The sequence below is a fragment of the Zootermopsis nevadensis genome, unplaced genomic scaffold (genome assembly GCF_977971745.1).
Source record: "Zootermopsis nevadensis isolate Lab colony 2312 unplaced genomic scaffold, Znev_1.0 Znev_ptg000030l, whole genome shotgun sequence".
Taxonomy (NCBI): Eukaryota; Metazoa; Arthropoda; class Insecta; order Blattodea; family Termopsidae; genus Zootermopsis; species Zootermopsis nevadensis.
This window is the reverse complement of record NW_028259162.1, coordinates 18,354,719-18,378,380: the sequence shown is the minus strand read 5'-3', so window position 1 is coordinate 18,378,380 and position 23,662 is coordinate 18,354,719. Positions and strand designations below refer to the sequence as shown.

Below are 23,662 nucleotides of genomic sequence, written 5' to 3'. Positions count from 1 at the left end.
CTGTTTCATCACGTGATTAATGTATTAGGCTCGGCTGCATGTGCACAATTGGCGACATAAGCTCCCGGATGATCCAACGGCGTCCTTGTCGGAGTTCGCTGTTCTGAATCCGCCCCCACTGGGACAAGTTCCTCCCTGTGTTTGTTTTTATGTCTCCTTTCTGAATGTCACGTCCATTCTTCTTCATCGCCGCCGTTATCTTATGGTTCTTTTTTCGTCATGAAGTTGAGCAGAATGAGGGTAGACTAAAGTTGTGGAGAAAAAGAGACAGGCGAGGGATGGAAGAGGGAACGAAAAGAATGGATGACGTGTAAGAGCGGCATTAAGAAATGAATGACAAGAAGAAGGCAGATAGGATTTGAGGTTTTAACGGCGATGAGTCCAAAGACGAGTGACTCGTCGCCTTGATCATGGAGGCAGCTTGGACCTCTGAAACGTTGGTAGACTCTTACCATACTACACGGCGCTGTAACCCAGAAGACAACCATCTTAAAGAAGAAGGTTAGGTTGCTGAATATGAGGATTGTTGTCAGGTGGAGGGGAAGTTGGGGAGGAATATATGTGACACGATACAGTTTATGATTGACGGTGTGTGTGTGTTTGTTTGTTTGTGTGGCTGGCCTTACTCTCAGTAGTAACTCTAGATAGCATCAGCTAGATCGAAGTGCTGATACCAATAGGAATCTTTTTGTAAATTATAAAGGAGATAAAGGTAAGAAAGAATTTATTCTGTGTCCTTTTTCAACGGTTTTACAGAATGATCGAAAATTATATATATATAAATATATATATATATATAAGCCACGGTGGTCTAGCGGTTAGAACGCTGGCCTTGTAATCCTGGGGTCTCGGGTTCGATTCCCGGCGGTGCCCGAATTTATAACTTGTGTTGGGCAAGGCCGTGGTCTAGGCAGCACGGAGTTTTCCTCAGGGGGCTTCCCAGGTTTCTCCGTGGCATTCCAACAATTACTGCATTCACACACAGAAGAAGGCAATGGCAAACCACTTCTGGATCATCTGCCAAGAACGTATATGAACAGGTCCCAGTCCGAGAAAAGGATGGAAGGATCCTGTTTATATGGACCTGTCGTCAGACAGAACACTAAATAATAATAATATATATATGATGGTTGCAATTCAGTATAATTCGATTTGACTAATAAACACACAGTATCTCACAGTGGCTCGACAAGAGCTCACGCTGGTGGTCATGTTGTAAACTGCACCCGCCAGTCCATCAAGTCGAAATGCAAGGATGTATTTTTCATAGGTGCAATGAATGTTCATTGTCGAACACTACCTGGATTCTCGTTCTTTCTTAAATGTCTTTGTTGTTCGTTCTGATTTAACACACCAGAATGAATTTACGGACACGTTTTCCTTTCTCCTGTGCAAAAGAAATTGACAGTATTTCTTCTGGTGAACCGTTTCTGTGACGCGGGAGGCTGAAAGTGTAGCAACATATCTGGAGTTAATACGTACAAAAAACAGTTGAAATGTACGCTAGAAAATGCTTATCGTACACGTGGCATGACATGATCGCATTGCTTTTTGTACACAAAGTGTTGACGTTACTTTTGAAGTCCTTTCATAGAAGATGCCGATCGACTCCTTTGTCGCTGGAAATAATTAAATATATTCACATAAATAGGATAGAATTTGCAGAATTATGCCAGAAAACCATTTTATGAGCAGAAAAATTAAAAAGGTGTTCATTAAACAACTCAGTTCAGTTGACGTATTTTATGAAAATGTGTTTTGTGCATTTTGCACCAGTCGCGATGGAACAAATGTCAGACAGTATAAATTGTCTCCGTTTTGAAAATATTTATCGTCGCAGAGATATCGAGAAAACCTTAGATTATTACGTGTTTTGTTTCTGAGTCTCTTGATATATATTTTTGTATTTATTTATGTCGTAAGTTGACAGTGTTAATAAATATATATTAAATCTTGTCCGTCTAATCACAATAAATTCTTATTAAATATTAAAATATTACAATAATTAACATTTAAAATATTTAAAATATTAAATTATGTTCTTTATCGAAATATTCGATTTACATTATACCATCATTTTTCATGTTTCACGACATGTTTCAGTTCCTAAAAGAACCATCCTCAGGTGTATATAATTATATAAAGCTTCAAAACGATAAATAATTTCAAATACAATTTTCATACATTATGCCAGCGTACATTTTTATCAGATTTTTACCAGATATTAAACGATATTCTTTTCTTTTAGGAACTGAAACATGTCGTGAAACATGAAAAATGATGGTCTAATGTAAATCGAATATTTCAATAAAGAACATAATTTAATATTTTAAATATTTTAAATGTTAATTATTGTAATATTTTAATATTTAATAAGAATTTATTGTGATTAGACGGACAAGATTTAATATATACTTATTATATCACAATATGACGCAACTTTACCATCTTAGTGTTAATAAATATAAATCAGTGATATCTGCTATTGTGACGGTTAATGTTTGAACAAGGTCATTTCATTGGAGTCTGTTAGTGAGTTCATTGCAATTTGGAGGCCACTTCCACCATATTACTTCAACAGTTTTGTGACAAAACTAGTACCATTCGCTTTTTATTGGCCGGTTAATTAGAGGCACTGTTTATTTGTCGTCCAAGGTTATGTTAAAATAATTACGAACTGTGAATTTGAAGAATCAGTGAAGGAGGAAACCTTTGCATATATTATGTTGCTGATTCGGTATTCACAAATAAGGACCTCGTTAAGAAGGAAAGTTCCTTCGTAACTGATTTCTGCATTTAAATAAGACTTCTTTAGATGGTAAAGTTGCGTCATATTGTGATATAATAAATATATATTTTAAATCTTGTCCGTCTAATCACAATAATTTCTTATTAAATATTAAAATATTACAATAATTAACATTTAAAATATTTAAAATATATCAAATGATGTTCTTTATCGAAATATTCGATTTACATTAGACCATCATTTTTTGTGATTAGACGGACAAGATTTAAAATATATAAGACTTCTTTAGTAAAATTTCAACTTGTTGGCTTCCTTGTGCAAACGCCTTTGAAGCAACATAACTGTTCTAACAGCAGCCATGTTGTTCTGCTAAAAGCCGGCTTTGGTTAATTGACTTGTGTTTATATCCCTAGAACCTTGTAGACTTGCAGCTGGAAGCTTGTTTCATTTTGTTGATATGTTGAGTACGCCAATTCCTTTCGGATCGAATTTGAAAGGACTTATGAATGATGTGAATTTTCATGCACAATTGAATCTAATTGGGAGGACGTTGTGAGTTAATTTACCCTTCGCTGAATCGTGTCACTGCCTTCAGGATCCATATACAAATGACATCGAGCAAGACGAAACCAGGCAACGTATTTATTATTATTATTATTATTATTTATTATTGACTGCAAATGGGTTTATACCCGGTGGCAGTGTCCTACAATAAGATACAAAACAATGAGACAGAACAGAACAATGAGATACATCAACACAATGAGACAGAACAAAACAATAAACAAAAGGACACAACAAAAACAATATGACACACAAACAATGGGATACATCAACACAATGAGACACAACAAAACAATAAACAAAGGACACAACAAAAACCATAAGACACAACATACAATGAGATACATCAACACAGAGACAGAACAAAACAATAAAAAAGGACACAACAAAAACAACACATCCCACTCAAAATCAACCAACTCATAAATTACAAAACCATCCAACCTCAAGTACTTAACTTAAAAAAAAGAACTTAATACCACCTAGACATAAGACAATAACTGTAATGTATTACAAACGTCATGAACTGATGCACTCACACAACAGTACAATGAGACACAACAATACAACATACCACACTCAAAATAAAACATCTGACACACAATAAAAAAACACACATCCACTAATTAATCACAATACTTAAGAGTAGAATATAACTCATTCTTCTTCTTCTTCTTACTTTTTATATAGAACGTGTATCTTGGGAACCTGATTCTTACAACTCAACAAACCTCCGTTTTATGTTAGGGAAAAACTTTTCCTGATAACTTTTGTTTCCAATATGAATGCTGGATCACATTTCTATCGTTACTCATATAACTTTCTGTTTCCCAGCTTGAAATTTAACCCTCGCTAGCAAGGCTCAACAGTATAGACAAGTCTCACATAACTGTATATAAACTGTAAAAGTGTACTGTGTATCACAACCTCGTTGAAATTGATAAATGCAAGAAAATGTGAGAAGAGTTTTGACGCCAGATCATCTCCACGTAATTTTTATGTTAAGTACAGTGACACTAGCAGAAATGTTTCTGTAATATTGATGCTGTCCGTTGGGGCTTTGGCGCCTTGCAGACTCGTCGGTAGATGTCAGCGTTTCGGAGAAACATACTGGTGATTACATCGCTACTTCAGTCTTAAAGATGGAGAGAGTGTTTCCCACGAAACGTCGGCATCTACGGACGAGTCTCATCGGCGCCTGAACCCAGAAAAATAACATCTTTATCGTCGTGAAAACTTCAAATCTTACATAGCACGGTTTTTAATGGTGGCCCATTTTCTGTAATTTTCACTAGTGATGATGCCCAATTTTTAATTGTAACAGATTCGAACTCGGATGTTTTGCACCGCCGCCATATTAGCAACAATAAGTTTTCTATCTAGTGTTTTAGTGAGAAGTTCTGAGTATGTCAGATTTGTGTTTTTCATAATTTTGTAAATGTAAAGTTTTTGGGCTTAATATATATGTAGAAAATCATCCCACATTTGTAGATGTGTTCGTTATGAACCTCCGCAGAAAATTTCAAACCGTTGCCGCCGTCATACTCAGAACTGCAAGCAAGCTTAGATTACATTCTACAGTCGCATGTCCAACAGAAACAAGTTTGGAAAGTGTATTTCGTACCGGAATATTTATAGTGCAGCGAATCACAATTGTTAAACAACATTCAGAGAATTCATTAGTACTTTTCAGGTCGTCGCATTGCATTTGGAGTCTTTAATTTCGACATCTTCTCGTGCTTGTAATTGGCAGCTCCCTTACATTGCTCCAGTTACTGGCCGTAAACTTAAAATGACATAAAGAACGGCCACAACTAACAGCTATTATCAGAATTGCTGTTGAAAAGAGCGTGGTATGACGTGGAGATGCGTAACAAGCCATTTACAAATGAATATGCATTATAGGGGCAGAGTATCGTTGCCACTCGTTTAAAGTTGCAGAAAGCAAGTTTTATTTCACAGGAGATATATTCGCCATTCAGAGACCCAATCCATTCCTTGCTGTGGCACCTGTCGGTTGAAAGAGATTTAGTCATACGAGGTGCGATCGGAAAGTTTTCAGACTGCGCGTATGAAAAAAGCCCGTACACTTATCTCAGGTAATAAATTCATCCATCACCCTCGAAGTAGTTCCCCTCGGAGTGAACACAACGATCCCAGCGCCGCTGCCAAGCCTGGAAGCGTCCCTGGAAATCTTTCTTTGTCAGCCTGTCAAGCACCATCTGCGATTCTGCCTGAATCTCTTCTATCGTCTCAAATCTCCTTCCCTTTAGCTGAATTTTCATCTTTGGGAAGAGGAAGAAGTCACACGGAGCTTAGAAAGGAAGTTAGGGTCGGTTCTTGCAAGATCTTTGAGCTCCTGACAAACGAGAAGTCGATTCTGCTTCTGGTAACATTTTCGGGCGTTGTGCTCGAAGATGGTCGTCCAGAACGCTCGTCATCATCGACAGAGGTTCGGCCATTTTTAAAACGTGAATGCCACACAAAAGTTTGTGCACGACCCATTGCGGACTCCCCAAATGCTTGCTTTAGCATTTAATAGGTTTCCGTAGCCGTTTTGGCGAGTCTTTGGCAAAATTTGATGCACACGCCATTCCGAAATCGCAGGAGGGTCGGTGTAATGCACTACCAAAACTCCCGTAACAAAGAAACAAATGCTAATTCGATGATGCCGGCTGGCACACTGATTCACTATGAATGTAGGCCGCACCCCGTAGCGGCAGAAGCTCGTACTACATCCGGTTCGCCCTCTATTGACACAGTCTGGAAACTTTCCGATCGCACCTCGTACAGTGCCAGAATTCAGTTCTTTTTAAAGTTTGGCACACAAAATACAGTTAACATTTGTTATACAACAAAATAATATTTATTACGAACTGTTAACAAAAACAGACAAGTACTACTCCCTTTGAGTGCCATAAGGTAATGGGTTACGTTTATGAATAATATCTGTCTGCTATAGGCAGGCCTTCAGAATCTGCTAATAGATACAAGTTAAAGTTCACTTACGTCACTGAACAACGTGACACTTAAAATAGATCAAACTAAACCAAATAAAAACAGTCAGTCAAAATTTAGGTTATGTGTTCCTTTTTGAGTTTGATGGAAATCGGTCAGGTAATTTGAATCCTGTTACATGCGGACGGACAGTCGGACATGACGAAAGTAATCGTCATACTGTTTTAGTCACACCAAAAACCATAGTACACATCTCATGTCTGTTTTTCAGTAGTTGGTCAGGTGAAATAACTTTTTTTTGCGTGGTTGGCGACATTGTAACAATTGCAGATCGAAAAGCGTTGAATTGCAAATGATGGCTGGAGTGTGAAGAGTCGATAAGTGAGACTGGGGATGTTAGTGTTTGGGATTGTTACTGTAGGGACTGAAATAAACCACGGAAGACCTCAGGCCACTACGGCCGGTCTCCCGAGAGATGGGGCGCCTCCTGAATACAAAGTAATCATTATAGGCCACGATCGGTCAGCCTCGGTTAGAGGATAGAGTATCCTAATGTGTTCCCCGCAGTCCTTGCAGCCAGGCATGTGGATAACACCTTAAATTACGCGGCGACGGTCTAATCCAGCCCTACACGACCTCTGCAGCGGATATGGCGGTCTAGAATTAATGGTTGTTGTTTGTTTTTAATTTTTAATTTCTCAATATGACGCTGTCGATCCAGTGTCCCTGTCGAGGGATTGGTTATAATTCCTGCTTCGCGTTCGTGGGTTCCCGAGGTTCATTTTTCGACCCTGAGACACGCTACCCTGCCGGAAGGTTCCGTGCTTGTCCTAGTCTCTCAAGGCAGATGCCGCGATAGTCCTTTTCAGTTTGATATTCACTAACCTTTCTGTCATTAATCAGTCGTTTAATAAACCTGGCGTATGGAGCAGAGACTTGGACACTCAGGAAGAAGGAACAGAAATACCTGGAGAGTTTTGAAATGTGGTGTTGGAGAAGAATAGAGAATATCAGGTGGACGGATCGAGTGACCAACGAAGAAGTATTGAGGAGAGTCAACGAGCAAAGAAACATTCTGCAGGCGATTACAAAGGAAAGCTAACTGGCTGGGACATATTATGAGAAGGAATGGGTTACTGAGTGATATCATCGAAGGCCAGGTTAAAGGAAAGCGAGGACTGGGATGAAGACTGACACAGCTAACCGACGATCTTAAACAAGGAAAGAAGATGAAGTTCCAGGAGTTAAAACGAGAAGCCGAGAATAGGGACAACTGGAGAGCTCTTTTTGGGCAGAGCAATGGACCTGTCGTAAGACAGAACACTTAATAATAATAATAATAATTTTATTATTAATTAATTTTGCGAAAATTTGTTTCACGGATGATCTTTACATTACTTCTGTAGCCAATGACAGACATTAAGAACTTGAATTGTGTTATTTCATTGCTTTTATGCTGCTGTTTAGTTATGAGTTTAACATTCTGATAAATATGGCGTTACTTAGTTGATCTGTTAGCTTGATTTCTTACTCGCTAGATACTTGTGGTGATTATGGCGTTGGTGAAGTATCGATTTCTCAAGTCGTATAGTTTATTCTTACAGTTTGTGGCAGGAGCATATAAAGCACCGCATCTGAAAGAAAAGTTTCAAGACCGGAAGGACGAAGAGTACTTCCGGTGATGGAATTTCCGCCTTTCCGCTGATCACGTAGTTCCCGGCTTGAGCCGTCTTTTTTTTTTGTATCTTATAATTTCGATGGAAGCGTTCCAAAATCCCCTTCGTCATATTTCGCCCTCAAAAGCTCTGCTGCGAATCGTCTGACAGTCGTCCATCTCCCCGTGAAAGGAACTGGCATTCTTACATTTTGTAGACATTGCGACACAGTTGTAGTTCCTGTGAAGTGCCTCCTTGTCTCTTGTATATCCTAATTTAACTCATATGTCCTTATTCTGTTGTGCGATTCTTTGTAAAGGCCTGTACCGAATAACTGTAGGAGATTCCTGGACGAACCAAAATAACGGTCTAATACCTGGAGGTTTTTGGGATTTTCACGGCGATGACGTCATTTGTTAGTCTTCAGAGTAGTAACGCCGTGTGGACGTGTAGGGAGATATGAACGTTTCGGAGGAAGTACTACCTATATCTTCAGGGCTTGGTGATAGTAGTTGCCGTGTTATTCAATTCAATTCATTTATTAAAGTGCTTAACAATAGCCAAAAAGGCCAATGACAGCCAAGCACTAACAATACAAACATTACAATACAAAAACAAACAAACAATGAACTTAATATATATATATATATACAATATTAATTTATTACAAAAATAATTAATAAGTAAATGGACTACATATTTATTTTATTATTTATTTTGACTGCAAATGGGTTTTTACCCGGTGGCAGTGGTAATATACCTAAGTAATATAATTCAATTAATAATACTAAATAAAACACTAACAATACAAAACAGAAAAAACTTGTAGGATTAAAACCACAAAATATATATATTATTATATTAGTATATATAATATAAAGGTTCTCAAACATTTTAAGAAAAACTGAAAACTGGCGTAGGCTCCTGTAAGCGTCGTACCACCAGTCACAGGGCGCTCTCCAGTTCCCTATAAGTCGGTCCCAACGTTACACATCCTTACGAATTATTGTATTATTTTTTGAGATTTTGGTCTTATTTTAGAACTGTCAGTAATTGCCGTTAGGGTGTTACTTCAGTACACTATTAATAAGGAAACGAAAATAGAGCGGTTATTGAATGGTGGCTGGACCAACTCTTTGTCACATCAGGGTGATGATGGAGACAGCAGGGACCTCTGAAATGTTTGTAGACTTCTACCAGACTACACGGCGCAACAACCCAGAAGACAGCCATCTTCATACTCGCTGCCGTGAGAACCACAGATCCTGTTTGATATACGATCTCTTAGTTTTTCCACTGCTGATAGTCTCAAATTGAAACATGCGTCTGTTGCCTGGAACTGCATTACGACAGATGATTACAAATTCGGAAGAATTCGGAGAAAATTTGCTGCCTTGTGCCAGAGCAATTTTATGGGTGCCTCTTGCAATAATTATGAATTTTTTGACGTAAATACGTCTATATTTTAGGGTCAGTGTCATTCGGCAAAAATGTGTTACGAAAAAGTGTTACGAAATGGTGTTACGAAATGGTGTTACGAAAAAGTGTTACGAAATAGTGTTACGAAATAGTGTTACGAAAAAGTGTTACGAAAAATTTTTACGAAATGGTGTTACGAAATAGTGTTACGAAAAAGTGTTACGAAATAGTGTTACGAAAAAGGGAAACGAAAAAGTGTAACTTCATTGTTATGTTACTTAGGAAACCTCATCTGTTTACTCATCATTGTTGTTACCTAGGAAACAATATATAAACTTCCTTTCCGTATAGACGTATTTACGTCAAATTCTCCGGAACCGTGGTTCCACTATCACTTTTTATGTTGGCCAGAGTTGTGTATCTCAAAATTGTATTCCAGACGAAAGCACCTTGGTGTCCTTTTCCGGATGAAGGCATTCGAAAACAAAATGAGTCCCTCTTCCGTATTTGATTCTATCAGTAGCTTTATTTATACTAGAATAACTAGAGACTACTCTATATTTATGGCGAATCACAATTTCAAGGCCAGTCCTTCAGCTAGATGCTGTTTCCGAGAACATTAACATTTTTAACACTTTACGCCCTGATTTCTCTTTCGGACATTTTATAACATCGCTTATAATTAAGACTATCTTTTAGTGTTTCCTTGGCCATATTTTCTAGGTTTCATATTGTACTTTTGGACCGTGTTTCCTGTCGCCTTTAATGCCATTTCTTGGTCTCTTATAAATGTTATTATAATTTATCTGGTAATTTTGTTTTCAGTTCTTTGCTGTAATCGGCCTTGTTTTGCGAAAAAATGACGTACTTGAACCGAATTCAATTATCTGATAATTATCTGTCGCAACACTGTGAACCGATGTCATTGTTGGAACACATTTTGGCAGATTAGATTTTTTGTGCTGACGAAATGGAATGATAACGCCTTTGGAATTTCAGTGTACTCCAGAGAGTACATGTTGCCAGTCTTGTTACGTTGTCTTTACACGTATAAGATATTTCAAATCGTCGCTTTTAAAAGAGGTGTTAAAGCTGAATTCTTCGCGTATTTCGTGTTTCTTCTCTCCGAGTTGAACCTCCATGTCTTCATAATTTGCTCTATTGCGTCAGATCTTGCCTAATCACGAAGTTCCTCGTTTTGACTGCTATGGCTGTTGTTCTGGAAGGGTCTGGTTTGCACTGAGCTACTCATTCTTAAACTTGCTAAAAGTTGCCAAGGTTTCTTCTTTCTTGTTTTATTGCAAGTCTTTATTATTTTCCAGCACAGCAGATCTGCAGCAGTCAGTTTCAGTTACTAATTACGGAGAAGGGTTCGCTAGTGTCGTAACTTTGGTCGATCGTAAAACTGTTGCCGCTCTGCAGACACTTTTCAGAAGTTTGGCTAAACTATGTTAATTATTTCTGTAGCGCTCTCTAAAAATTATATATAACTTTCAATTTCGAGATATCATACATAAAATGTTCCTATGTGACTGGAATATTCTATTTTCCAGAGGCTGAATGTTTGTGTTAACCGTCTTAACGATGTTTATCCGGGTAAGGGTCTATTTATATAGGAACGTAAAGATAACGACACGAGCCCTTGCCGATTTTTCAGAAAATATTATTCAACGTTTTTCAATATTGACTCCGAGCTCGTCCGTTCCACGAACGAGTCTCGCCCGACTTACGTCTCCAACGATATTTTTCCTAAAGAGTTCCATTGAAAAACGTTGAATAATATTTTCTGAAAAATCGGCAAGGGCTCGTGTCGTTATCTTTACGTTCCTATATAAATAGACCTTAAATGGAGAGACTTTTTTCTCGGGCTCGTGTCGTTATCTTTACGTTCCTATATAAATAGACCTTAAATGGAGAGACTTTTTTCTCGGGCTCGTGTCGTTATCTTTACGTTCCTATATAAATAGACCTTAAATGGAGAGACTTTTTTCTCGGGCTCGTGCCGTTATCTTTACGTTCCTATATAAATAGACCTTAAATGGAGAGGCTTTTTTCTCGGGCTCGTGTCGTTATCTTTACGTTCCTATATAAATAGACCTTAAATGGAGAGACTTTTTTCTCGGGCTCGTGCCGTTATCTTTACGTTCCTATATAAATAGACCTTAAATGGAGAGACTTTTTTCTCGGGCTCGTGTCGTTATCTTTACGTTCCTATATAAATAGACCTTAAATGGAGAGACTTTTTTCTCGGGCTCGTGTCGTTATCTTTACGTTCCTATATAAATAGACCTTAAATGGAGAGACTTTTTTCTCGGGCTCGTGTCGTTATCTTTACGTTCCTATATAAATAGACCTTAAATGGAGAGACTTTTTTCTCGGGCTCGTGCCGTTATCTTTACGTTCCTATATAAATAGACCTTAAATGGAGAGGCTTTTTTCTCGGGCTCGTGTCGTTATCTTTACGTTCCTATATAAATAGACCTTAAATGGAGAGACTTTTTTCTCGGGCTCGTGTCGTTATCTTTACGTTCCTATATAAATAGACCTTAAATGGAGAGACTTTTTTCTCGGGCTCGTGTCGTTATCTTTACGTTCCTATATAAATAGACCTTAAATGGAGAGACTTTTTTCTCGGGCTCGTGCCGTTATCTTTACGTTCCTATATAAATAGACCTTAAATGGAGAGGCTTTTTTCTCGGGCTCGTGTCGTTATCTTTACGTTCCTATATAAATAGACCTTAAATGGAGAGACTTTTTTCTCGGGCTCGTGCCGTTATCTTTACGTTCCTATATAAATAGACCTTAAATGGAGAGACTTTTTTCTCGGGCTCGTGTCGTTATCTTTACGTTCCTATATAAATAGACCTTAAATGGAGAGACTTTTTTCTCGGGCTCGTGCCGTTATCTTTACGTTCCTATATAAATAGACCTTAAATGGAGAGACTTTTTTCTCGGGCTCGTGTCGTTATCTTTACGTTCCTATATAAATAGACCTTAAATGGAGAGACTTTTTTCTCGGGCTCGTGTCGTTATCTTTACGTTCCTATATAAATAGACCTTAAATGGAGAGACTTTTTTCTCGGGCTCGTGTCGTTATCTTTACGTTCCTATATAAATAGACCTTAAATGGAGAGACTTTTTTCTCGGGCTCGTGCCGTTATCTTTACGTTCCTATATAAATAGACCTTAAATGGAGAGGCTTTTTTCTCGGGCTCGTGTCGTTATCTTTACGTTCCTATATAAATAGACCTTAAATGGAGAGACTTTTTTCTCGGGCTCGTGCCGTTATCTTTACGTTCCTATATAAATAGACCTTAAATGGAGAGACTTTTTTCTCGGGCTCGTGTCGTTATCTTTACGTTCCTATATAAATAGACCTTAAATGGAGAGACTTTTTTCTCGGGCTCGTGTCGTTATCTTTACGTTCCTATATAAATAGACCTTAAATGGAGAGACTTTTTTCTCGGGCTCGTGTCGTTATCTTTACGTTCCTATATAAATAGACCTTAAATGGAGAGACTTTTTTCTCGGGCTCGTGCCGTTATCTTTACGTTCCTATATAAATAGACCTTAATGTGGTTAATGCATTGCTCATGCTCCTTGTTATTTATCAAATTGTTTTGTGAATATGACTATCTTAAGTTACTTTACTCCAATATTGCATTTTGCAGTATGTTTCTAACAGAGATTTTTCTTTCTGGTAACATTATGGGTATAAATATGACACTTGTGTCGCATTTTATTAATTTTTGCACACATGTCGAGAAAAGCTGTGTTGTTTCGGAGGCGACAACTTGTCTGCACCGGACTTGGTCCGCCATTACTGTTAATTGGCAGGAAATGGCGGGAATATCGGCTTTACAGCCTATGATTAGCTTCCACTCCGCAGCGGATGTGGTGGTCATCAGACGTCCACTTTCCCTCGTGTTGATGGATGGAGCGCCTGCACAGTAGACTACTTTCAACGCAGTAGTTACGGGCGCTTAGTTTTATAAATAATGGCCGATTTCACGATTTTTACTGAATCTAGGACGAACAGCTGAATTTTCGCAGCTCCATTTTACTAACGTAACACAAGCTGCATATCTTTTTCGAAACCTGGTAAATGGTAGAAATAAACGTAGATGGTTTTATAGTATAAACTAGTGGGTAGATCTAGCCCGTGATTGTTCCAAATTCCTATCGATTTTAATAGTATCGAAAGGATTCCCAGTGCAAGGAATGTAGTTAGATCTTCAGGCAGTCAGTAGTTTTGTTATAAATTATTCGTATATACGTATATTAACCCTAGCATTGTCTAGGGGTGGGGCTCTGAGGCTCACTCATTTTATATTGCACTTTTTGAGATTCCGCCACTAATTAAAACATTCTAAAAATATTTGTTATTGGCATCAAAAATCTGTTATCGTAATTGTTTCTAAAAATACTGAACAAACTTCATTTTAATTACACATATACAAGGTGCGATCGGAAAGTTTCCAGACTGCGCGTATAAAAACCCGTACACTTATCTCAGGTATTAAATTCATCCATCACCCTCGAAGTAGTTCCCCTGGGAGTGAACACAACGATCCCAGCGCCGCTGCCAAGCCTGGAAGCATCCCTGGAAATCTTTCTTTGTCAGCCGGTGAAGCACCATCTGCGATTCTGCCTGAATCTCTTCTATCGTCTCAAATCTCCTTCCCTTTAGCTGAATTTTCATCTTTGGGAAGAGGAAGAAGTCACACGGAGCTTAGAAAGGAAGTTGGGGTCGGTTCTTGCAAGATCTTTGAGCTCCTGACAAACGAGAAGTCGATTCTGCTTCTGGTCCTCAGACAGGAGCCTTGCCACAAACTTGGCTGCGATGCGATGCTTTAGTCTTTGGCAAAATTTGATGCACACGCCATTCCGAAATCGCAGGAGGGCCGGTGTAATGCACTACCAAAACGCCCGTAACTAAGAAACAAATGCTAATTCGATGATGCCGGCTGGCACACTGATTCACTATGAATGTAGGCCGCACCCCGTAGCGGCAGAAGCTCGTACTACATCCGGTTCGCCCTCTATTGACACAGTCTTGAAACGTTCCGATCGCACCTCGTATGTGACTTGAATACGTTAATAAACAAAAATACAACAACTCAAAATGAACAATCTTAAGTAACTTCCAGCCCTGTTTTAACGTCAGTGTTGGTGGTGGACAAAGCGTGGTACTCCAATGGGATTCAACTCTACTTGTCTCGGCTCACAGAATTTTGTTTGAGAAGGAAGTGGCAGAACGTATTAATGTCGCACCTCTATTTTCTTCACTGTACCAATCTTGCATTTTTGATGATGTTCATTCCTTGTTGTGGTGAAGACCTGTAAGTTATAAAGCTGCTGATAGGGTCTCCCTTACTGGAAAGCAGAGGGATAGGTGCCGGACAAAGAGGAGTACCTTGGTCCTCAACATTGGAAGTTGTGGCTTGTAACCTCCTCAGTTTGATTACTCATATACTTCCCAGTATGTGTTAAGCCTTGTATCGACTGCGCGCGGCTGCCTCGCGAGGCAATGTTCGTTGCTTTGCCTCGCAAAGTCGATACCATGTTGCCACGCGTGGCAGAACCGAACAATGCCGCGCTCGAACTTGGCTCGCGTCGAGCCAAATCTGAGCGGTTCTTTGTCCCGCGGCAAAGGGATTTCACGGTGTTGTATTCATGGTGATCTTGCAAGAACTGACGAACAGCGTCGATCGTAGCCGAACACGGCTGCCGCGCTCGATGCTGGTAACCACGAGCACAATGAGCGAACGAACGAGTTTGCCGCGCACGAACAGGTGCGCGAGGCAGCCGCGCGCAGTCGATACAAGGCTTTACATTGTTCACTGTTTGCGATACATTTGATGTGCATTACGTTTTCGGAGTTTGGCTACAATATTAATATGTTTCCACAGACATTTGGAGAATCAAGTTTTCTTTGTGTTTTACAGATGGCGCCAATGCAATTCACGTCGATGTTTCTCCAAGAAATCCAACAGTGAAGGTGGGACAGAACTTCACGTTTATGTGTCTGGTAGCGAAACCACTCATGTACTGCCGTATTCAGATGCCAGGAGTAAGTGGTGGTCTCAACTTGAACGAGAATTCTGAAAGGAACACTGAATACTGGTATGCAGGTGACAGCATTACGAGAGGCCAGTGTGGAATCACCATTAACCGGATGACAGACAAATACAATGGCCAGTTCAAGTGCTCGTTGGGTTTCTCTGGCGAGTCAAATGAGTCTGAGGGAACCACCAATGTCACAGTTGCAAGTAAGAACAGAACCACTTGTAAATAAAATGTTTTTCAATGGGAACTGAGGACATTCTCTTAACCTATCTGTACACTTAGAGAAACTTCTGAAAATCCAACTCTGTATAGTCTGAGCTATTGACAGCGTTATAAAATAAACCACAAATAAACTATTTTCAATTTCAATTCATTTATTAAAGTACTTGACAACATCCGAAAAGGCCAATAACAGCCAAGCACTAACAACAATACAAATCTTAACAATTCTAAAGCAAACAAACAATGAACTGAATATATAAAGTACAATATTAATTTATTGCAAAATAATTAATAAGTAAATGAGCTAAATGTTATGGATAAGTAAATTAAAAATTAAATTAAAATCAGTTCAATTTTGGACAAACATACAAAATAAATTATTATACTAAATAAATAATAAAAAAGAACAATGATTATTGTTTAAAAAGCTGACTGACATCAGTAAGCAAAACAGGATCTTTGTTAAAGATGTCGATGCTCCTACAGACTGCATTGGCAGCGGAAACATCTGGCAGAGGGACTAGCCTTGAAATTACGTTGTACAGTAAAGGTAGAGTAGTCTCTGATAGACCTAGTGGGTATGCAGAGACTAACTGTATCAAAAACAGATGAGCAACTAATTTTGCCTTTAAAAACATTAATGAGGAACAGCGCATCCAAAAGCTTCCTCCTTAAATGTAACGACAAGAAGTTTAATCTCACTAATATATCATCGTAATTATAGGCACAAACGCCATTAAAGAATCTAGTGTAACACAAAGCTACAAATTTCCTTTGAATCCTTACTAAACAATTTTCATTTTACCTGAAAGCAGGTGAAAAAATTATACTTGCGCTAAATGAATGTACTCTAAGATTTGGCATAATATCTGTAGTCTGAATAACAAAACTGCAACTGACCTCAAAATCCTTGTTTATTATTACTCGCAATTTTTACAATGTCATTTGTCATTTTTGCCTGTTATAAAATTGGTTTTAAAAAGATGCTTGTATGCTCTATTGATGTTTTTGTTTGACCAACATCGTCTTATTACAGGGCCCCCACAAAATCCGCCTGACCTCATGGTCACTCCAGAGTTTGATCGCCACTTTAATGCGTATAGTGAAGACACATCTATAAACGCAATGTGTACGGTGAGAGACGCACGGCCAGCAGCTGATCTTTCATGGTTTATGGGTGAGTTACTGCTTCAGTCCTTGCTATTTAAGTAACTGACCAACTTTCTGAATTATACTTGTCAAGTTTCTCAAAACAAAACTCTTGTTCTCCACTCTCTGATGTCATCTTACTGTTAGAATATTTAGTTCATGTGGGGAAATTGTTTACTTATCTTTTCTAACTTTCACAAATGGCAGTCGTTTCTTTAGTGCCCATATAAACATTGACCCTTCCCATATAATAATCTGCATTGAACTGAGTCATATCTGAGAAGCTAATAGTTTCTCATTTAGTCAAGAAACTGCATTTTATGAAACCCGAAGTTTCAAAATAACCTGTGACTGGTCGCTATCCTGAGACTGACCATTCCTGTCCACACCCTCCCACCATATTTCTTTAAAATTTTGTATATTATTATCCTCCCATCTATGCATCTGTATGCCTTCGTAGTAGTATCATACCAGTGCCCTCTTCGTATTTTATGCAACATCTTATCACTGACAAACTCTAAACTCTTAACTGCTGATATTACCCCTAATGTGGCTGCCCCTAAATGTTGATTAGCATAATTTATAATGATCTTCTATTATCTGCACTTCTGTTTATCTCTCCACACCAGATAAATGTACCATTTCTGTGATATTATGTTATGGATCAGCCCCACTTGGTGGGAGGAGCATCTAACTTCATATCAGTATGCACTAGCATATAAACATACTGTGCTTTCCAGTTTTCAAATACATGGACAAATGCCTTCTTGCCTCAGATCACAAAGTGTATCCTCACTACCATTCAAAAGCAAGCAATGAATGTCACTTACTTACTTGGATACTTGGACGACCCCTTCTTCAAGTGCCTGAGCACTGCGGGTCCCAAATTTTTCGTTAGTTTGATCTATAGACATTCGGTAGGACTCCTTGGACGAGGGATCGGCCCGTCGCAAGGCCTCTACCTGTACACAGGACAGCACAACACAGAAAAACGCTGACAAACATCCATGGCTTGAGTGGGATTCGAACCCACGGTCCCAGCGACCAAGCAGCACAAGGCCCACGCCACAGACCGCGCGGCCACTGCGGACCCAATGAATGTCACAGCCCTATAATTTTAGAAACTATGGCTTTCTTTATCATGAAGAAAGTTATTTATTTGGCTTTAACTTTCCTGCAGTAGCATGCAGCACAAAAGTACAAATATGCAGAGCTTATACACTAATTCTATTTTAATGACAACAAATGAAAGGAACATCCAACTTCTCCCTGGGAAAATTGGTGTTGCTTTGTTTGCTTTGATGGTATTACACAATCTTCATCTTTATTAAAACTATGCATAGGAAGGTAAATACTACAGGTAATTTATGTAACAAATTAGGTATTTTAAGGGTAAAATTATTAATTAATTAAAATACAGCTAAAGTTTCCACAATTTCCCTGTAGGAACTTTTCCTCATTATTTTCCATACATGTACATGAGCACACTTAATTTGTTGTCTTGTTCAGTGTTTAACAATGGTTTAACAGGTAATATTGCACGGCAGTGCAGGGAGGAGAGTTACGTAAAAGAAGAAAACAAACAAATCAGTTTGTTAAAACAATATAATGACAAATGATCACTCCCAATGCCTTACAAAAAAAAACACGATTAACAGCCGAGAAATCAGATGGGACTGCGCTCGCCCAAGCCAGTTCCGACCAAACTCTCCAATAACAAAAAAATTTTGAAAGAAGGAAAAAAGGTATAAATATAAAAAAAAGATCAGTAACTCCTTTTACCGGAACAACTCCAGGCCAGTACGCAGAGCACCTTGCTCTCTAGCTGGGTCGGAACAGACTGCCCTCTCCAATACTGCCAAGATGACACTGAAAGGAATCGGGTGGGGGGTGGGGGGCAGTACAAACCAGTCTTGAGCCATACACGGCTGAGTATTATCAGTATTGATAATTTACATTGACTTTCTTTTGTAGATTTATTGGTCTATCCTTTGCAGTGAAGTATTCTGTACCCCATTTATACCATAAAATATTCTCATATTCAAATAATTTTTACACATTTAATACTGGATACTTTTCCTAAGAAAAATATGCTGTAATATATCTCCAAAATTGTGCATTCAGTGCCAGTTACACATTAACTGTTCAAAGCCCAGTGGTAACTACATATCCTACTTACTTGTGTACTTTCAGATTTCATATGATTCTCACTGTGAACTGGGATTATCTCCTTAAACAGCATTAATCACTTGTTTTCTTTGTAGTATGGACTGAATTCCTAAATATTATTTAGATGAGCTTTAACTTAAAACATGGAATTTTGTCCACAAATAGATGGAATAAATTTTACAGTGCAGTGACATCTATTAAACTGCTTCCTGCCTGCATGCTCCTTTTCTAACCTTGATAATTATGAAGGTGGAAAAATGGGATTTGAATAGTTTCAGTACATTCAGTTAAGAACTTTTTATCTTTCTGTCCCCAATATAAAATTTTAAGGATTAAAACGTAAAATGTTTCCTGTCCTTTGATATGAGTGTGAAACTTGGTCTCTCATTGTAAAGAAAAACAGATTGAAGAGTTATAACAAATTTGGACTTGAGTGGAAAGAAGGAACAGGAGACTGGAGGAAATTGCATAATAACGCTGAATAATTTGTATCTTGTCAAATGGTATTAGCATGATCAAGTCAAGGATGATTAGATGAACTGGACGTTTTACTCATATGGCAGGATGAGAAATGCATATAAAATTTTAGTCTGAAAGCCAGAACAAAGGGATTGCTATTGAGATCTAGGTATAAATATGAGGATAATATTATATGGATTTATAGAAATTGACTGAGTGTGGGTTTGTATCACTCAGGATAGGGTCCAATTGTGGGGTGTTGTAACCAGCATTTGGAAAATCATGTTTTAATCTAAATAGTTTTGCATTTTTGCATACAGGCGATGACCAGATTACAGATGGATTAAGTCGCCTCGAAATTGTGGAGTCACCAACAAATCTATTCACAGTACACCAGAATCTTACACGCAAGTTGACTTGGAAGGATAATGCTAAGGATCTAAAGTGTGTTGCAACACATATTGCACTAGACAGAGTGTTATCGACCATCAAGCAGATTAATGTGAGATGTGAGTACATGAGTAATGACAATGAATCATACTGTAATTTTAAATATTTATCTGATAATTATGCTTTCCTTTTCATTCAGCTTAAATACTAGCTTCTTTATTTAGCAACTCTAGATTTATGATACATATTTTTTGCATTGCCTGCCCATTAAATTATATCAAATTTCCAACATGTTGATGCTTTACAGCCATTTTCCTATACAGGTCACAGTCTGAGAGTAATAATGGAGGTGTGTTCGTTAATTATAAAATTTGTATGTTCTAGTAATCAGTATATCATTTTACTTTGATTGTGTGAATGGGTTTGTATGAGGGTTGTTCAAATGAAACCTAGGTGGGGAATGATCTGAGCAAAGGAGTAGACACTGATAAAGGTAGTCCATGGGCAAATTCCCATTGATGCACCAACGAGTGGATCCTCTTCAAAACACTCCTCGGATGGCTGCTGGAACCACTGCACCAGTGCAACCTTGGCGTCTTTATCTGACCTGAATCTGTAGCCCTATAAATCCTTCTTGAGGGGGCTGAACAGATGGAAGTAACATGGTGTCATACATTGGGGATGATTCAGGCGGGACCTTCCACCACATGGAGCAGAGCCATTTTAGGATGGGATATGTCCTGCAACATGATAGCACTCCTTGTGACCATGATGGCAGTATCAAAGCCTCAGTGGGTTCTATAGTAGCGCTGTGCATTCTCCCATGAATTTAGGCTGGTTGACAACCTTCAGCGCCATGGAGCTGAATGACAGCCCATTGATTGTATTTGAGCGGTTTCTGCACCCAGAATGCTGGTATTTAACTGTGTCACACTGTTAATGTTTGCTATAATGTGCCTCTTCTACTGAACAGCCCATAGTTGAGTGGTGTTATTCACACAGCCATGTGATCACCTGTGACTGGCAGCATTCACTAGCAGCACCAGATCCCCACTGGGTTTGTTACAGCCAACTTTATGCTGTTTTCACTTTTGGACAATTAAATAACAGTGAATATATCAACTGTGGTCTTCTTGGTTGTAACACCATGTATTCTTATAGGTGGTTACCTGAGTTTAATAGAAACGTATCACCTCTATATTCAGGGTTCAAATGAGTCAAGATGGAGGTGATATGTTCCTCCAAAGCATTGGTAACCATCCACAAGACTACATGGAGTCACATCCCAGAAGAACAATGAACAAAGTATCTTACTGGGCGACATGATATGCAGATTGTCCGTTAGTTACTCTTACTCTGAACAACAAAATTCTGATAATTTTGAACTTTCCAGACGCCCAGTATTTGTTAATTTAAATCATTTGCACAATCATAGTAATGATTTTATTGTACAATAGTGACCAGATTTGAAGATACTTATGGTATGTTGGTGTGTATGAAATGTGATTTCTTACATTTATTTAGTTGCACCTCGCCCAATACCTGGAACAATTGAACAGTTTGGGTTTAAAGTGGGAGACGAAGGCATTATTTCTGTCCAAATTCAAGCCTATCCTAAGCCTCGCCTCACATGGTACGTTGATCAAGAGAGCTTTCCTGAGGGACGTATGGACTCTTCACAACGATTTGAGGCTATCTCAGCGAGAGCCATGGTATGTATCCCTCAGTCTTCCTACTGTTTAGGTTTCTCACTTGTTTTATTGGTCATTATTTAACATACTTAGTACAGTCATAACTTGCATCTAGTCCCTTGTATAGCATTTTTAATATCCTAAATCTCTTGTTAAACATTTAGGAAAAGACTAAGGTTTTTTTATTTATGTGGTTTGCAATGTAACTACAGAAATGCAAGATGCAATTATAAAAGCTCTGAATGATTCTTCAAGTGTACTTAATCAAGGGGTCCGCATTGGCAGCGCAGTCTGAGGCGTGGGCCTTGTGCCGCTTGGTCGCTGGGACCGTGGGTTCGAATCCCACTCAAGCCATGGATGTTTGTCTACGTTTTTCTGTGTCGTGCTGTCCTGTGTACAGGTAGAGGCCTTGCGACGGGCCGATCCGTCATCCAAGGAGCCCTACTGAATGTCTTTAGATCAAGCCAACGAAAAAATTGGGACCCACAGTGCTCAGGCACTTGAAGAACTGGTTGTTCCCAGTATCCCAGTGTACTTAATCATGTAAATATTTCTATTTGTCACTGACTTACTGAAATCATTGTTGTTGAACAGGGCAATGGCACATGGGAGGGACAGCTCCTCATAATGCGTGTCAGTGCCGATGATGTGACCAGACAATATGTTTTGAAGGCAACAAATGATGTGGGTGAACAGACGTACAGAGTGAGCATCTCCACCAGCACAGAACCAGAAGGTATGAGACATCTCTCCTGATTCCTAATCCCCTTTTAAAGATGTCTGTTATATAAGAGTATAAGAAATCCTTAGTTTTAATAAATAAACTGTAGGAAATGTATTGGCTTGCAGGTTTACAAATTACCTTATCGAGCTAATGAAAGCATCTCATTATAACATGACCTTATCTCTAACTATTCTCACACAGGAGATTCAACATACCAAACATCATGGTTGAGTGGTTAACACTCCTGTATCATATTTGGGAGGTCTCAGGTTCAAATCTCAGCTTGGAGACCGACTATTTTGCTAGAGGTTTTTCATGGTTTCTCCCAGTTTCTCCAGGCAAATGCCAGGACAGTACCTTAAATTAGGCTTTGACTGATTCATTCCACATCCTGTCCAATTCATTGTCCACTATCGTTCTCTCATTTTACACTGTGTATTCTGAGCTACTGAAAAAGCATTGTTAAATAAGCTTGTGATGGATGGAGAAGTTATTTGTGGTGTTCATAGGACAATGTGACATTATCTTTTGCAGCAGGTGGTAGAGCAAATGCAAGTACTGTTGTTGCACATTGATAGTCTCTCAATCTGCCTTAATAGTGAAAAAGTAATAGCCATCAGGCAGCAGTGTATATGCTGTTCCAAATGTTGGCAGTGGTAATGGGAATTAAGTGTCTATTGGAGAAAAGAAGCGTAGACGGAGGCAACAAGAAATACATTCAGAATTTCGGCAGGAGGGACCTTTTACAATATGAATTGGTGGAGCGAACTCGATGCAGCCAGCTCAGGATAGAGTCAGGTGGTGGGCTTTTTTGAACACGATGATGAACCTTCTGGTTCCGTAAAGAAAGTGGGCTATTCTTTGACAAGCCGAATATACAGTCCACTTTTCAAAGAATTCCCTGCACCTTAGAGTGAGTGAGTGGGGCCTCTTAGAAGGTGGCCACTTGGAAGAGAAAGAATGATGTGGGATAATAGTACTAATAATAAAATGAGAAGTGCTTTGTAAGAATGTGAACTGAAATGAACTGAAAAAGTATCTTGTTCACTGGCTGACTACGTTTAGTTTTGTCAACCTTTTGATCCAGTTGTCAGAGAAATGGTCATCTAGTCAGTCAGTTTGTTTGTCTGTTGGTTAATTCATACTGTCAAAGGGAAAGGAGAATGCTGCATTTAGTTCTTTCTGTGTTAACATAAAGAGACTACTTAAAATATTTACTTTCTAAACAGGATCACTGGAACTTGGAACTGGCCCCATCATTGGAATTGTTGTGGCTGTCCTGGTGCTTCTCATTGCTTTGTTCATGCTTGGATTTGCCCGAACAACAGGTCGCTGGTGTTTTGCAGGTAGGCATTCTGCCATACTCACACATTTATTATTCAGAGACTTTTCAATTTTCCCAAGTTATTTGTGGAATTGTTGCCAACTTTGCATTTCAACAGTC

The 23,662-nt window shown here is 38.7% G+C and overlaps 1 protein-coding gene across 1 annotated transcript in view; it reads left to right on the top strand.

Moving 5' to 3' along the window:
- The window catches only part of Fas3 (fasciclin 3), a 154,468-nt gene that overhangs the window by 87,070 nt on the left and 43,736 nt on the right, over positions 1-23,662 (top strand). Inside the window, exons 4-9 of the mRNA XM_022068120.2 lie at positions 15,294-15,617; positions 16,673-16,813; positions 19,734-19,922; positions 21,328-21,515; positions 22,089-22,230; positions 23,448-23,564. Of these exons, the coding sequence (XP_021923812.2) occupies positions 15,294-15,617; positions 16,673-16,813; positions 19,734-19,922; positions 21,328-21,515; positions 22,089-22,230; positions 23,448-23,564 (1,101 nt within the window). The remainder of the gene's footprint in view (positions 1-15,293; positions 15,618-16,672; positions 16,814-19,733; positions 19,923-21,327; positions 21,516-22,088; positions 22,231-23,447; positions 23,565-23,662) is intronic.